The sequence below is a fragment of the Salmo salar genome, chromosome 13 (genome assembly GCF_965601325.2).
Source record: "Salmo salar chromosome 13, fSalSal1, whole genome shotgun sequence".
Classification (NCBI taxonomy): domain Eukaryota; kingdom Metazoa; phylum Chordata; class Actinopteri; order Salmoniformes; family Salmonidae; genus Salmo; species Salmo salar.
This window is the reverse complement of record NC_138303.1, coordinates 38,206,053-38,219,331: the sequence shown is the minus strand read 5'-3', so window position 1 is coordinate 38,219,331 and position 13,279 is coordinate 38,206,053. Positions and strand designations below refer to the sequence as shown.

Sequence of the window (13,279 nt, the reverse complement as noted above, 5' to 3'; positions counted from 1 at the left end):
TCTGACTTTCCCCCCTCCTGATTTCAACAATGCTTTTCCCAGATCTGCTAACGGGCTGCTAATCCAATTGTATAGTGCAGTAAACAAGAGAGTCACTCGGGCTCCTGAGTGGCGCAGCCGCGTAAGGCACTGCATCTCAGTGCTTGAGGCGTCACTACAGACAGCCTGGTTCATTTCCAGGCTGTATCACAACCGGCTGTGATTGGGAGTCCCATAGGGTGGCGCACAATTAGCCCAGCGTCATCCGGGTTTGGCCGGTGTAGGTTACATTGAAATTGAAATCATAGAGCGATGATCCGCCACCCTCTTGCAGTTACCCAAGGCCTTGCGGTGCCACTCCAAGGTGTGGCTGGCAGCTGGCTTTGTTCGGGGGCAGGGTCACTCAACCACACCATAGTGTCACATTTCTGCTTACCATGAACTTTTCCCCTTTCTCCAAAGCTCAAATTGCATTACATCTTCCATAAGTAGTGGAACCCATGACAGGCCAAACAAAAGAAGACAGCAAATCAACAAAAATACTTAAATTCTCCAATGGGGGAGCGCTCTATATATTTCTCCTGTTGTTCCTACCCTCACCCTCTTATTTGTCTTCCCTTTCACAAGAAAAAAGTTGACTCAGATACATTGTTGTAGTAGATGAAAGTATATATTTTCAGATTTCAATAAGCCTCAGCTTCATGAAAGGCAATAATATTTTACGAGTGGAATGGAGTCTATACTGTCGGTTTGATTCATTTGACTGCAAGAGGGGGGATCAGAATTTCTCGAGTGGTTTGAAGAATCTTCAGGATCCCAGCAGGGAAACTGTTTTGGGGATTCAATTAATATTTTACAATCGGTATGTTCTGCTGCTGACCTTTTGGTTTTTCTTTAAGTGCCACTGGTGGGACCTCAGCAAACACAGATGCACCCCTCTCATTCGACAAAGTGATCCGGCTGGTCCAAGCAGGAGAGGAGGTCCCAGGCCTGTCAAAGCTGGACATGAAACCTAATAACCAAACTGCAACTCTCTCTGAGATGGAGAGGAGACCTCGACCCTGGGAAAACTCCTAGACACACATGACTTGTACATATTACTTTCCCCCTCAAACTGTCCACATTTTTGAGACAATTTATATTTTTTGATGTCCTCTAAACGTGCAATAAAAAAAATCTATGTGCTCTTCACCATTTCATCACGTATGATAAAAAGCGTTGCACGTGTCCTGTAGAAGTGTCTTGACCTGATCCGTCTAAAACAACTACACCAAACACATGAAATAGTGCCTGCCAGACTCATTTTATTTGTGAGTGTAATCAGCGAGGGTCATATTAGCACCAGGGAGTTGCTGGTCGTGGAGGAGCAGCCAGGTAGCGTGTGTGTGAGTGGGGTAAGTGCTTAGTGCTCCTCTTCTGCTTGTTGGCAGTGTCTGTGCCCTCATTTAACCTGTGTTGATGGTCCTTCAGAAGCTCTGGGATGGGCGGCAGGGTGACGGGCCGCAGAACGCTGTAGGGCAAGGCCTTATACACCCTCAACTACAGAGAAACAGATGAAATAAATAAACAGACACATCATTATCCCTTTTGACTTCAAACAACAGAGATGGTGCCTTATACTCTCTCAAAAATGACAGAACTACACAACTAAGGCCAGGAAACGGTCCCATAGAGTTAGTTGTATTTCTTTAAGGTATGAGTCTTACCTGCTCTTGACTGCTGAAGGTTGTCTGGAGGTCAGGGGTACAGGACGGAAGGTGATGTCTCACTTTCTGTTTGTATGCTCGTCCTAAAATGCTGCTGGTCTGAGGGAAGGACAGTTGAAGCAACACTCAATCGTTAGGCACAGTAACCACACAAGTGAGTTGCTGTCAGTCCTTTACTTTACTCTGATGTGCGCAGGCTACTGTGAGTGTGGATGGCATCTGTAACTCACCTGCCTTCCCTTCTCCTGCCGCAGTCTCCATGTGTTGTTGATCTGCTCGTCGGTGTACTTGACGATCCGTGGGTCGGTAGGAACCAGTTCCCTCAGCTGCGTTGTAACCGCACCAAACTTTGTTGACTGCTGACTCTTCTGTGTAGTCAGGCCCTCCAGGATGCGTTCGGCACAGCTAAGAAGGCATAGGAGGACATCAAACAGATGCAGACAGATGACCTGACCGGACAAACATCAGACTGAGTAATAGTGCATGGATGGGTACAGTGCATGGATGGGTACAGTGCATGACTAGAATGTTTTTGTGTGTAGAAAGTCCCTTTCATCAGCCATATAGTTCACATTACTTGCATTTGGACTTTTCCCCTCACCTCCAGTGCGGGTACTTCCCCTCATTAAGGACTTTAAGTGTCTGACAGGACCCCATCCTCTTCAGGTCCACAGGGAGCTCTGTGTGGAGGGCGTTGGGGTCGCCCACCCGCCACAGGCCCTGCCCAAATGTACCTGAGATGTAGAGACAGACCGGGTATTGGTTGTCAGGATTAGTACACATACAGTAGTTGGAGCATACCAACGCTGCCCTCTTGTGGTTGATGATAAAACATATTTAATAGAACCATAAGACGTTCTCAAACTAATGACACCACACGTAACTACAGTGGTGGTAGTGGTGGTGCTTACCGATATAACTGCCAGCGATGGTCCACAGACGTACGTTACAGTCCAGGCTGGATGTGACGATGAGGCGGAAACGCTCCACATATTCAAGATGAACAATCCGTTTTAGGTGGCAGCGCCAGGAACTCAGGGGCCTAGGGGGGGTCAGGGACACACTCCATCCCCGCAAAATCTGGTCAGAGAGGGATAATAGAAATGAGTGGGAAACCGATTTATGACAGAGTCTGTTCCGTCGACCGGAAGGTGACATCATCAATGACCACTAGCTAGTTTCACATCTGTTACACATTCATCCTAACCTGCCCTCTCTAAAGCTCTGGAACCTGAACAAATGTTTTGGTGTGTCATTATGTTCTGTGTGTACTGTTGTTGAGTTACCTCTTTGTCCTGCTCCACCACCAGTCTCCGTGGTCCCTCCACTTTGCAGTACGGAGGTATGAGTTGAGGCAACCTCAGAGTCCTCATTGGATGATTCCTCCTCAGCCACCCTGCCCCTCATACGGTAACAGTACTTCTCAATGTCCCACAGCTGCGGAAAAGGACATACAGGTGAACAAATACACGTGAACAAAGAAAAACAGAGAGAAAAGAAAAGAAAGACACTATCAGTCGATAGTCGATCTGTAAAACATCCTGCCAATGTCTCCACCCTGACCACTTCTCACCACTGTCCCCTTCACTCAAAGACATCAGTTGGTGTAGCCAACATAGATAAACAACACATCGACTATTCTATGGTCTGTAACCCCTCCAGTACTACTGTGATGTATACGTTGCTGTCTCCAGTGAGCAGTATCTGGTCCTGTCTGTCAGTGGACATGGCACAGATGATTGGCCCCTTGCTATGCACGGCACGGAATTTCCCCAGCAGCCCTCCGTTACGGCTGATAGACCAGGCGTAGATGTAGCCGTCTGCTGAGCTGGTCAGGAGGATGGCCGTGTCAGGGCTACGCTCACGGGTGGCCAGAAACAACACCTGCTCGTCAGAAAGAGAAATAGGGAGAGAGGGAGAGACAGTCATTGACATCCTCTGTCGGTAATCAAGGTAAAACGATATTAAACCATCAGATAGGTTACAGTGTACATGTCAGTCAGTACCTTCTCCACTGCAAACCGAGGCTTCTCCAGCTCGTCTAGGTTGATGGTCTTGGTCTTGTGTCTGGGCAGCAGTGTCGTCCGCCTGCCCATGGAGACTGTGACCGACTGGGGCAGTAAAGCAGAGACTGGAGCCGAGATGCTACCCCTCCGGCCCTGTGGGATGCATAGAAACATGCACACCCATGCATACACACATCAATACATGGAAACCACAGAAGGCTGCCGAGGGGAGAACGGCACATAATAATGGCCGGAACGGAGTAAATGGAATGACATCAAACACATGGAAATCATGTGTTTGAAGTATTTGATACCCTTCCACCCATTCCGCTCCAGCCATTACCACGAGCCCGTCCTCCCAAATTAAGGTGCCACCAACCTCCTGTAATGGAAACGCTTACACAATGGTCAACATACAAAAAGAGATGAAGCATTGAAACATTCTTATTACATGTCGCATGTTGGCGCGAGGCCCCTGAATCACAGGATCAGGAGGGGGCTCTGGAATACTGCAACGCCGGGCTTGATTGATTTGCTGAGGGACACAAGCACACACACTTCTACATCAGTACACACATATGAATTAAAGTCAGTGTACACACCCACTCCATGTGTACCTGTATGACGTTGGTGTAGGCAGGGTTGGCACAGCTGGGACGACGAGCCTGAGGGTTGAGAGTCTGGCTCACGGTCTCAAGAAATTCCACCATAGAGCGGAGCCACACATCGTCCTCATCCTCCTTCCCCAAACCGTCTGGACTCATAACAGTCACCACCTGGCCTGGTTTCTCTATCACCTGATTAGAAACTCAACATGAAAAATCAACAGAGAAACAGAAAAATGTCAGTGCTCCACTGTGTCTCGTCTCACCCGTATGGGTATGAGGGGCAGGGGGCTCTCGCTAGCGTTGAAACGGCAGAAGGCTTGTCCTGAATCTATGTTCCAGACAATGATGTCACCGCTGTAGGAGGCAGTCACCAGCATCTTGCTGCCGTGGGCGTGCATGGAATAGATGTCGTCTGAGTGGTACTGGTCCCACACACGGTGCTCCATCGTATCCTCCTCCTTATCGTCCCTGACACACGGACGGACAGACAGACGTGAAGAAGTAAACATACAGACACAAACAATACAGATACAACATACAAAAGCCACACAAGTTGACCAATTGCCAGCCAGAAAAGTGCTTCAAAGTTGCATACAGTCAAAGATGTAAAAACACGAAGCACTCACAGATACCACATAACCCGTTTGCTCCAGCCTGATACATAAATCCTCTCGTTGATGTACAGAATCCCTGTAACCTGCCAACAAGTCATTTCAGTAAGTATTGTTTCTGTCCTCGAATGGCAGTGCTTGGTGGTAAGAAAGACAAGTCTGGTCTGTCACTAGGGATCAGTGCCCTGCAGGATACAGCGTAGTACCTCATTGCTGTCCACCAGGGGCAGTTCAGAGATAAGAGCCCCGTTGTTGAAGTTCCAGACACGCAGGGTGCCGTCTTTAGACCCAGTGATGAGGCGGCGTTTAGGCCCGTCGAATGCCATGGCAGTGACCTCAACAGGTCGCTCAGGGGTCGTTTGGAACTGCATTACCTTCTCCCCCATCAGGATGTCCCACACACTGACCATGCCCGCATGACACCCACTTACCACCTGGGCACAGAGCAGTGGAGAGAAGGTGGGTTTACCTAGCTTCAATAAGTAGTATGATCATCTCTTAGCTGACCTTACCTCACTCCCAAGTACCGAACCATCACCAACCTGTTTGAAATTGGAGTTGTAGAGAGCAGCACAGAGTGGTTGTTCATGTGATGTTGTAGCTGTGGGTACAGAGCTGTCTGCATCCTCCACAGACCCTCGAAGAACTCCAATCTGCCTAGCACAACATAAACATGAGGAAATAAATACACAGCAATACCAAAGAACCTTGTACAACCAATAGAGTGTGTATGAGTACACATGTTAAAGGCAATATCGAACACACACTAGGGACGTGGCCATCACCATGGTGTTACTGGTGTGGTTATAGTAGGTGCTGGTGATGGGGAAGCAGCCCATGTTGACGTTCCTGGATTGGATGTTCTGGAGGCAGACACTGTTCTGCAGGTCCCACACCCGCACATTCTGGAACTGAAAGAAACGACCCTTACCTGTTTTGTAGTCTAAATGAGCATTACAAATCTGAGTAGTCAACGGGTGACATTGAGTGTCACTATAGTGATAATGCTGGACATCTGACCTTGTCTTTGGACACACTGATGATCTTGTTGTCTCTGCCGTTGACAGCAATGTGAGTGATGACGGTGCTGTGACCTTTCATCTGTGATGTGGCCTGATTGGTCAGATAGGGGTTCCAGACCCTCACAACCCGATCGAAGCATCCAGTCACTGGAACATTGGAAAACAAGCGTAGACACAGACACATCATGGGATATTGCATTAAAATAATAATATTCAGATTGACAGCTACAGAAAGATCAGCAAAGAATACTGTATAAAATAAGTAATATAAATACTCAGCTATATTGCATGATAAAAAAAGGGAAATGATATAATTTTATACTAATACATTTGCTTAGAGAAAGAGATTTCGTTTAACAAGTAATAAAAAATAAAAAAAACTCAAAAGATAGGGGACGGAATTATTGGCGCCTCTGTTTTCAATAGTCCAGCACCCTCCCCTTGTGAGGATAATGACACTTAGTATGTTTCTGTAATGTTTAATGAGATTGGAGAACACATTGGGAGCGATCTTAGAGCATTGTTCCATACAGAACCTTTCCAGATCCTAGATATCCTTCGTTTGCGCTTATAGACTGTTTACGGGACTGTTTATATGCCCTCTTCCATTCACACCACAGGTTTTCAATGTGGTTCAAGTCAATGGCTATTGCAAAATGTTGATTTTTGTGGTCAATGAACAATTTCTTTGTGGATTTTGATGTGTGCTTGGAGGTGCTGGAAGTGTCAGCCTCCTAAAGTTCCTGATGCTATTGACCTTAACAAGGGCCCCAGGACCAGTGGAATCAAAATATGCTTTTGATTTTAGTATAAAATAATATAATTTTAAAATGTTTGGAGCACGCAATATATATTTTATACAGTATTTGTTGCTAATCTTTATCAACAGTACCAATAATTTTGGAACTGACTTCATACGTAATTGGTTTAGACGTCATAAACAGCACTGTATGGAGTATTACTTCTACACATACCCAGAACGTTGAGCTCAGGTGAGTAGTCAAAACACAGAATTCCTTTCTGCCGGTGAAAGAGTGCAGTTCTGAGAAAGAAAAACAAGAGGATTAAATTAGTCCGTGAAATGAACATTAGAAATGACAGATTTGAGAGGATTTTAAAGAGGCACTCCAGTCTCTTCTTTACCTCATTTAGCACCTGTTTTACTTAACAAAAGGCACATCTCAATAGGTGGTAGGTATGACATTACATGGCACAAGTTGTTCCCACAACCAAGGATGGAGGCCCGATGACATCACATCAGACCAACTCCTTGTATGGCCTAATCTTTGAAGGATGCGGCTGTGTCAACAACAACAAAAAACTTTGCTCAAAACATATTTTGTTAACTTTAAGTGTGTGTATATTACTGTATTTATACGTGGGATATTGTATTTCAACACGAAAAGTTCAAATATAGCTGCAGTGCGTCTTTAAACAGTCCTGTAAAACTCTGAGATAACGCGATAGAAATAATGAAAAATAAAGACGGGAAACCGCGAAAGGGGGCGTACTGAATTTTACACTTGCGTGAGTGGGGCAGCGTGGTCAGGATCATGGAAGTTTGGTCTGCCGCACAGCAGGTGGCGATGGCATTCAACTTTGGGATGTAGCGGATCTGGTGGATCCAGTCATTATGGCTGGGCTGGAACATAACAAAAAAGGGAAGATATGAAACAGAGAACTAACTAAAGAGGGGAAAAAAAGAGCGTGAATAGGAAAAACAAAAGTTATATAGGCTACTTACGACCCTAAAGCAGAGAAATGAGCTGGAGGTGTTTTTGAGCAGGGCTGACACAGGGATGCGATAGTTTGTTCCTGAAAAAGAGGCAAAGAAGTGAGTTTGGTCTTCGGCATGAATGTATGTACCTACCATCTTTACCTGCATGTTTTCACCCAGTACCTGTCTTGAAGGCAGCACTGTTGAACAGGCCATTATGGACCACATCAGAGGAGACAAAGATGTATATGGTGCCACAGGCATCACCAATGGAGTACACTCCTCTCTTACCATCTGTCCTGAAAGGAAGCAGAGAGAAAAAGGTTATTCTCACAAAAGGCCTGCAAAAGTTATTATGTTCCATTAAACAGAAATAATAATCAATAATAATAGTAGTGCACTAGGAAATAGGGTGCCATTTGGAATACACACAAAGCCTACCAGTAGTCCATCACCTCCACATTGGCCTCCAGCTCCGACAGGGGGAACACTATGTCACACTTACTGGCACTGATGTCATAGAATTCTGGTGACAGAAAAACAAACACACTGTACAAACACTTCAACAAACATACAGTAGCTATAAATCAGTAGGTATTACATTGTACAACATAATATCACTGCATAACAAGATGTTTTCATGTGTACAAATGTTTGTACAGACATTCCCACAGACGCACCTACGTCTCGCCCTGTGGAGGAGATGGAGAGCTGGTTGATGTTGCTCAGGCAGACCATGTCTGTCACCCAGACGGGCTGAGACACTGTGTGCTGCATCTGACTTATCGAGAGCAGAGAAAAACATGCAAAGAATGTTTCACAGATAAAGAATAGAACATCCCACAAGCATGACATGAAGCATACCTGCTGGTCCACAAGCATGACATGAAGCATACCTGCTGGTCCACAAGCATACCTGCTGGTCCACAAGCATGACATGAAGCATACCTGCTGGTCCACAAGCATACCTGCTGGTCCACAAGCATGACATGAAGCATACCTGCTGGTCCACAAGCATGACATGAAGCATACGTGCTGGTCCACAAGCAAGACATGAAGCATACCTGCTGGTCCACAAGCATACCTGCTGGTCCACAAGCATGACATGAAGCATACCTGCTGGTCCACAAGCATGACATGAAGCATACGTGCTGGTCCACAAGCAAGACATGAAGCATACGTGCTGGTCCACAAGCATACCTGCTGGTCCACAAACATGACATGAAGCATACCTGCTGGTCCACAAGTATACCTGCTGGTCCACAAGCATGACATGAAGCATACCTGCTGGTCCACAAGCATGACATGAAACATACGTGCTGGTCCACAAGCATACCTGCTGGTCCACAAGCATGACATGAAGCATACCTGCTGGTCCACAAGCATACCTGCTGGTCCACAAGCATGACATGAAGCATACCTGCTGGTCCACAAGCATACCTGCTGGTCCACAAGCATGACATGAAGCATACCTGCTGGTCCACAAGCATGACATGAAGCATACCTGCTGGTCCACAAGCATGACATGAAGCATACGTGCTGGTCCACAAGCAAGACATGAAGCATACCTGCTGGTCCACAAGCATACCTGCTGGTCCACAAGCATACCTGCTGGTCCACAAGCATACCTGCTGGTCCACAAGCATGACATGAAGCATACCTGCTGGTCCACAAGCATGACATGAAGCATACCTGCTGGTGGGATGTTCTATTACCTAGCAGTGTTTCACAACTGTCTATTCTCCATCTCTGTCAACATCATGTATTACTTCAGAGTTTTCTCATCATATCAAACATTATTGTCTGGGGAAAACATAGGAATTGCTATTCAATTCAATTGTAATAGATTAATTGATTGATTATTGATGATATAATGCTAGAACATGGCTGATACGCACATTGACAGTGCGCAGCAGCTAGAACCTCTCGCTCCAGTAGTTGAGAACGCCATCCCGGCTGATTGACAGGTAGCGCCCACTGTGGGCGCGGCCCTTAGTACCCCCCCGAGGCCCTGCCATGCTCCCCAGAGTCTGTCTTTTTCTCCCCGGCTGGGGGCTGGAATGGGTAGAACTGGAGGCGGACAATGGCCTCACAGTGTGCACTACACAGACAGACACACAGAAAACTTAAAGGATGCATACACTGCACATGTACTACTTAGAAACCTGTAGAACATAGCCAATAAAATACCACTTACACAGGCACAATCTTGAGTGGTTTGGGAAAGTAGATTGGCCTGTTTTGGTGCTGCAAAGAGTCTTTCTCTCTGTACTCTAAAAGCATGTAGTTCAGATATTCAACCTGTATGAAACCACACAAAGTTTTTGTTTATGAGAGTAAGAATTTAAATGTGTTCACTGACGACAAAACAGCACTCCTGTTCATTGTCGTTTTGCTCTCTCACCCAGTCCATTCTGCCGTCACAGTTGGTGTCCACCTTCATAAAGATGATGTCCACATCCTCATCATCCACATCGCCCATGATCTTCTTCATCGCATCTCGGAACTGATCCATATCCAACCCTGACAGAGAGAATGAGACATTGTTCAAGAAAATGTGTCCCTTTTGGATAGTGTAACTTGATGATTATTTTTATTATTCACATTCTGTCATAAAGAGCACATGTTCAACCAAATAAAAATTACTATAGTAAGTGCCTATTATGTGCCAAATAAAGTAACAGGGTTGACCTCAACAGGGTTGACGATTTCATCTTAAATCAGCCATAAATCCCCTTGTTACAGGAGGAATGGAAGCTTGTCGTGTGCAACAGGGATGGGCAATTGAATGCAAGCTTCACAAAAAAGTTGAAATTGTTAAAACATTTCTAGCCTGTATGTATGGCAGGGATGGGCAACTTAGATTGGGGTGGGGTCCACAAAAAATCTGAACTTATCATGGGGGGCCGCAGTGGCTGGCGGGTCTGCGTACCCACCTCCATACCCACACATGCAGTCAGAGCTGGCCCTAGCCTATTCAGGGCCCTTAGCAAAATTTTGTTAGGGAGCCACCCCCCACCTTGCAAGCAAAATATTTTTAGTTTTGAAGTTCCTTTCATGCAATTCTACACATTTTGCCATGGGGCGTAGAGAAAATGCTGCAGTTTTAAAGCAAGCTTGCTGCAATCTAAACATTTTTCCATGGGGTGGAGAAAAGATTTTGCAATTCTGTGACAAATTTCCTGCGATTCTACACATTTTGCCATAGGGTGGAGAGTCATGTTTGCAGTTTTTTAATGGGGATAGAACCAGCTCACCTGATTTTATCACTATGATTTTACTATTAGATGTTCAATGTTTCTTTTGAAAAAAACATTTAAAAAGGAATAGTTTCACCATATTAAAATGAGAGTTCAGTTCATGTAACAGGATCGACCTTAAAATGAGGGACGGATTGTTTTTGTTATTTTCCCTCATAATGAATCACTAAGAAAAATATATCACAAAAAATAAATAATAATCTCCAGAAATGACTGTGTCAAAGAAACAAAATAACGAGGGCTTTACAATGATGGTGAACACTTGGGGGAATTTTAAGGTTAAGTGGGTTAAAATCTTAATAGAAGTCACAGAGGGTGCATAGAGGTACATGCCAAAATGCAGAATTTTCCAGTTTTAATGTCACATGCACAAGTACAGTAAAATACCTTATTTGCAAGCTCTAAACCCAACAATGCAGAATTTTGGCACTTTAGCATATAAATTTGACTTAAAATATCAAATGGGTGCAACAGGGACTAATTTCATGGAATGACCCATGTGTGTTTGTATGACAACACGATGTAGAAATGTGCAGCTGGTTGGTGAAACTGGCAGGGTTCCACTGGGTTGGGCTAAAAATGATACTGTGGTATACTATTAGTTATGTGGAGGTGTTATAATGTGTTGGAGTCCCTCACCCCCTCCTCCATCCGTGTCAGCCTCTCTGAACATGCGTTCAATGCGGGGAAGGTGCTGCTCGTTGATCTGATTCTCCACTCCCCCCTGAGCCGGCATGTCCTCCTCCGCAAGGTCGCTGCTCTTCCCTGAACGCTCCGCCTCCCCTGAAATACCCTGCTGAGGGAGAATATAGAGCACCTCAGTTACACTTAACTCCACATTTGATATTAAAACCAACATGAACCATCTTTCACTTGAAAATGTCTTAGGAGGGCAAGATTAATTAAAAACTGTGTAGAAAATGTGGGTGACAAGTCGGCAAAAACCCAGGTAATTTGAATGGAAATGTCTGTGTAAATAAAACAGAGCACTTTGGGGAGCATAAAAAGTGTGCAGATGTATTTTGTTCTGGATTTACCTGAGCTGTGGTGTGTTTCTGCTTGTCATCGGAGGTGGAACTGTGATAACACGGGCAATGGATACAATGAACACCCAGCAATTCAAAATGTGACTTAGTGATCAAACACATTTAAAGTCCTAATGTAAACTAGCTTTATATTGATATTACTGTCTGACCTTGTAAGGCTGGCCATCTTCACAGTTCCCCTGTGACAGTCCACAAGCTCACACTGGTCATGGCTTTCCAACTTTAACACAGGCACAAATGCTCACAGAAGAACAATGCTCTTTTGGTGGTCACAATGTGAGACAGATGCTCCTAACATAAATCATTGATATCTATGGAGATCAAACTTAACCAGATTCTGACCAGATTTCCAAGCTTTTTTCTGCTTATAAAAAAACCTTGCACTCTTGATGACAGAAAGATGACAATAGGGAGACAGAAGGGGAGAGACAGAGTCCTGCCTATTTGACACAATCGTTACATGAAAAGATTATGACCAGTTATCCAAATCTGTTTTGCATCTTGACACAGAGAAGCTTATGGATGAAGAGATCAATAGAGTGCAGGATAACATGTCCAAGGACATGTTGTAGACAAACAACCTCTGCAGTTACCCAAGGCCCCCCAGTTACCCAAGCCGCCCAACCTCTGCAGTTACCTCATCGTTCACCTGCAGGAGAAGCTTTGTGCCTGTAAAATAATAGCCCGACTATAACTTTATAGGCAGAATACTTCGGCCAAGTGACTGGAAGCAGAAACCGGATGCCAGATCAACATGCAAGGATGGGGGTCAGAGAGAGACAGAGGAAAACCCCACACGGAGGATCTAGACGAGGACCTGTATATTCTGATCAGAGAAGATGACACGGCCCAGCTCAGAATGAGGAGAGCGGTCGTCAGGAAGCCCCTGGTGCCAACAGCGGAGGGAGAGGGCAACATGAAGACGCAGATGGAGCTGGCTCAACGGGACAGACAGAATCAAGACACGGATAGGGTCCACACCACCACCACCGCTCAGGTCCCCTGCCTCACAGTGGTCCCCACAAGGCAGGTGCTCCCTATTGCGAACCCCCAGGGTCCAGGCAGGGAGCCCGATCAGGAACAGCAACCAGCCCATAGAAAGGGCTGCCATGTTGCCCACCGGTGGCAGAATTGACACCACCCAGTATGACAAGTACACCCTGCCACCCACGTCTATGGCGCAGTGGGTTTCTAGACGTTTTTATTTATGGCCCTTTACTCTGGGCATGTTAACATTCATTTTGAATTAGCCTATATCACTGTTCTGATTCTGGTTTACTGCAGTTATTCTACCAAGAACCAGCTGTCAATAGCAATGCAAAAG

The 13,279-nt window shown here is 45.5% G+C and overlaps 2 protein-coding genes across 3 annotated transcripts; both read right to left on the bottom strand.

The window, feature by feature from the left end:
• Positions 1–1,266: 1,266 nt before the first annotated feature.
• Positions 1,267–6,063, bottom strand: LOC106567213 (uncharacterized). Of its 2 annotated transcripts, XM_082960054.1 has the most exons (8): positions 4,563–6,063; positions 3,692–4,488; positions 2,972–3,569; positions 2,597–2,765; positions 2,287–2,419; positions 1,916–2,090; positions 1,686–1,784; positions 1,267–1,518 (listed from the first exon to the last, which is right to left on the bottom strand). In XM_082960054.1, exons 3-8 carry the CDS (start codon positions 3,056–3,058, stop codon positions 1,315–1,317), a joined length of 867 nt encoding a protein of 288 aa, XP_082816180.1. In that variant the 5' UTR covers positions 3,059–3,569; positions 3,692–4,488; positions 4,563–6,063; the 3' UTR covers positions 1,267–1,314. The 2 variants fall into 2 exon arrangements, with proteins under 2 accessions (XP_082816180.1, XP_082816181.1); XM_082960055.1 differs by lacking the exon at positions 4,563–6,063 and having other exon boundaries at positions 3,692–4,551.
• LOC145860002 (WD repeat-containing protein 64-like) lies at positions 5,081–7,583 on the bottom strand. Its single transcript, XM_082959722.1, has 5 exons — positions 7,444–7,583; positions 6,907–6,974; positions 5,931–6,079; positions 5,678–5,821; positions 5,081–5,344 (listed from the first exon to the last, which is right to left on the bottom strand). Exons 1-5 carry the CDS (start codon positions 7,581–7,583, stop codon positions 5,081–5,083), a joined length of 765 nt encoding a protein of 254 aa, XP_082815848.1.
• Positions 7,584–13,279: the final 5,696 nt, after the last annotated feature.

Bases quoted from the DNA above. Each gene is read 5' to 3' on its own strand.
- LOC106567213 (XM_082960054.1), bottom strand. From the start codon at position 3,058: ATGAGGACTCTGAGGTTGCCTCAACTCATACCTCCGTACTGCAAAGTG. The intron at 2,766-2,971 runs GTAACTCAACAA...CTCTCTGACCAG, and splicing joins TGGTGGAGCAGGACAAAGAG to ATTTTGCGGGGATGGAGTGT. The intron at 1,785-1,915 runs GTGAGTTACAGA...TCCTTCCCTCAG, and splicing joins GGCAGGAGAAGGGAAGGCAG to ACCAGCAGCATTTTAGGACG.
- LOC145860002 (XM_082959722.1), bottom strand. From the start codon at position 7,583: ATGTTCCAGCCCAGCCATAATGACTGGATCCACCAGATCCGCTACATC. The intron at 6,080-6,906 runs GTATGTGTAGAA...CCAATGTTCCAG, and splicing joins ACCTGAGCTCAACGTTCTGG to TGACTGGATGCTTCGATCGG. The intron at 5,822-5,930 runs GTCAGATGTCCA...CGTTTCTTTCAG, and splicing joins TCAGTGTGTCCAAAGACAAG to TTCCAGAATGTGCGGGTGTG.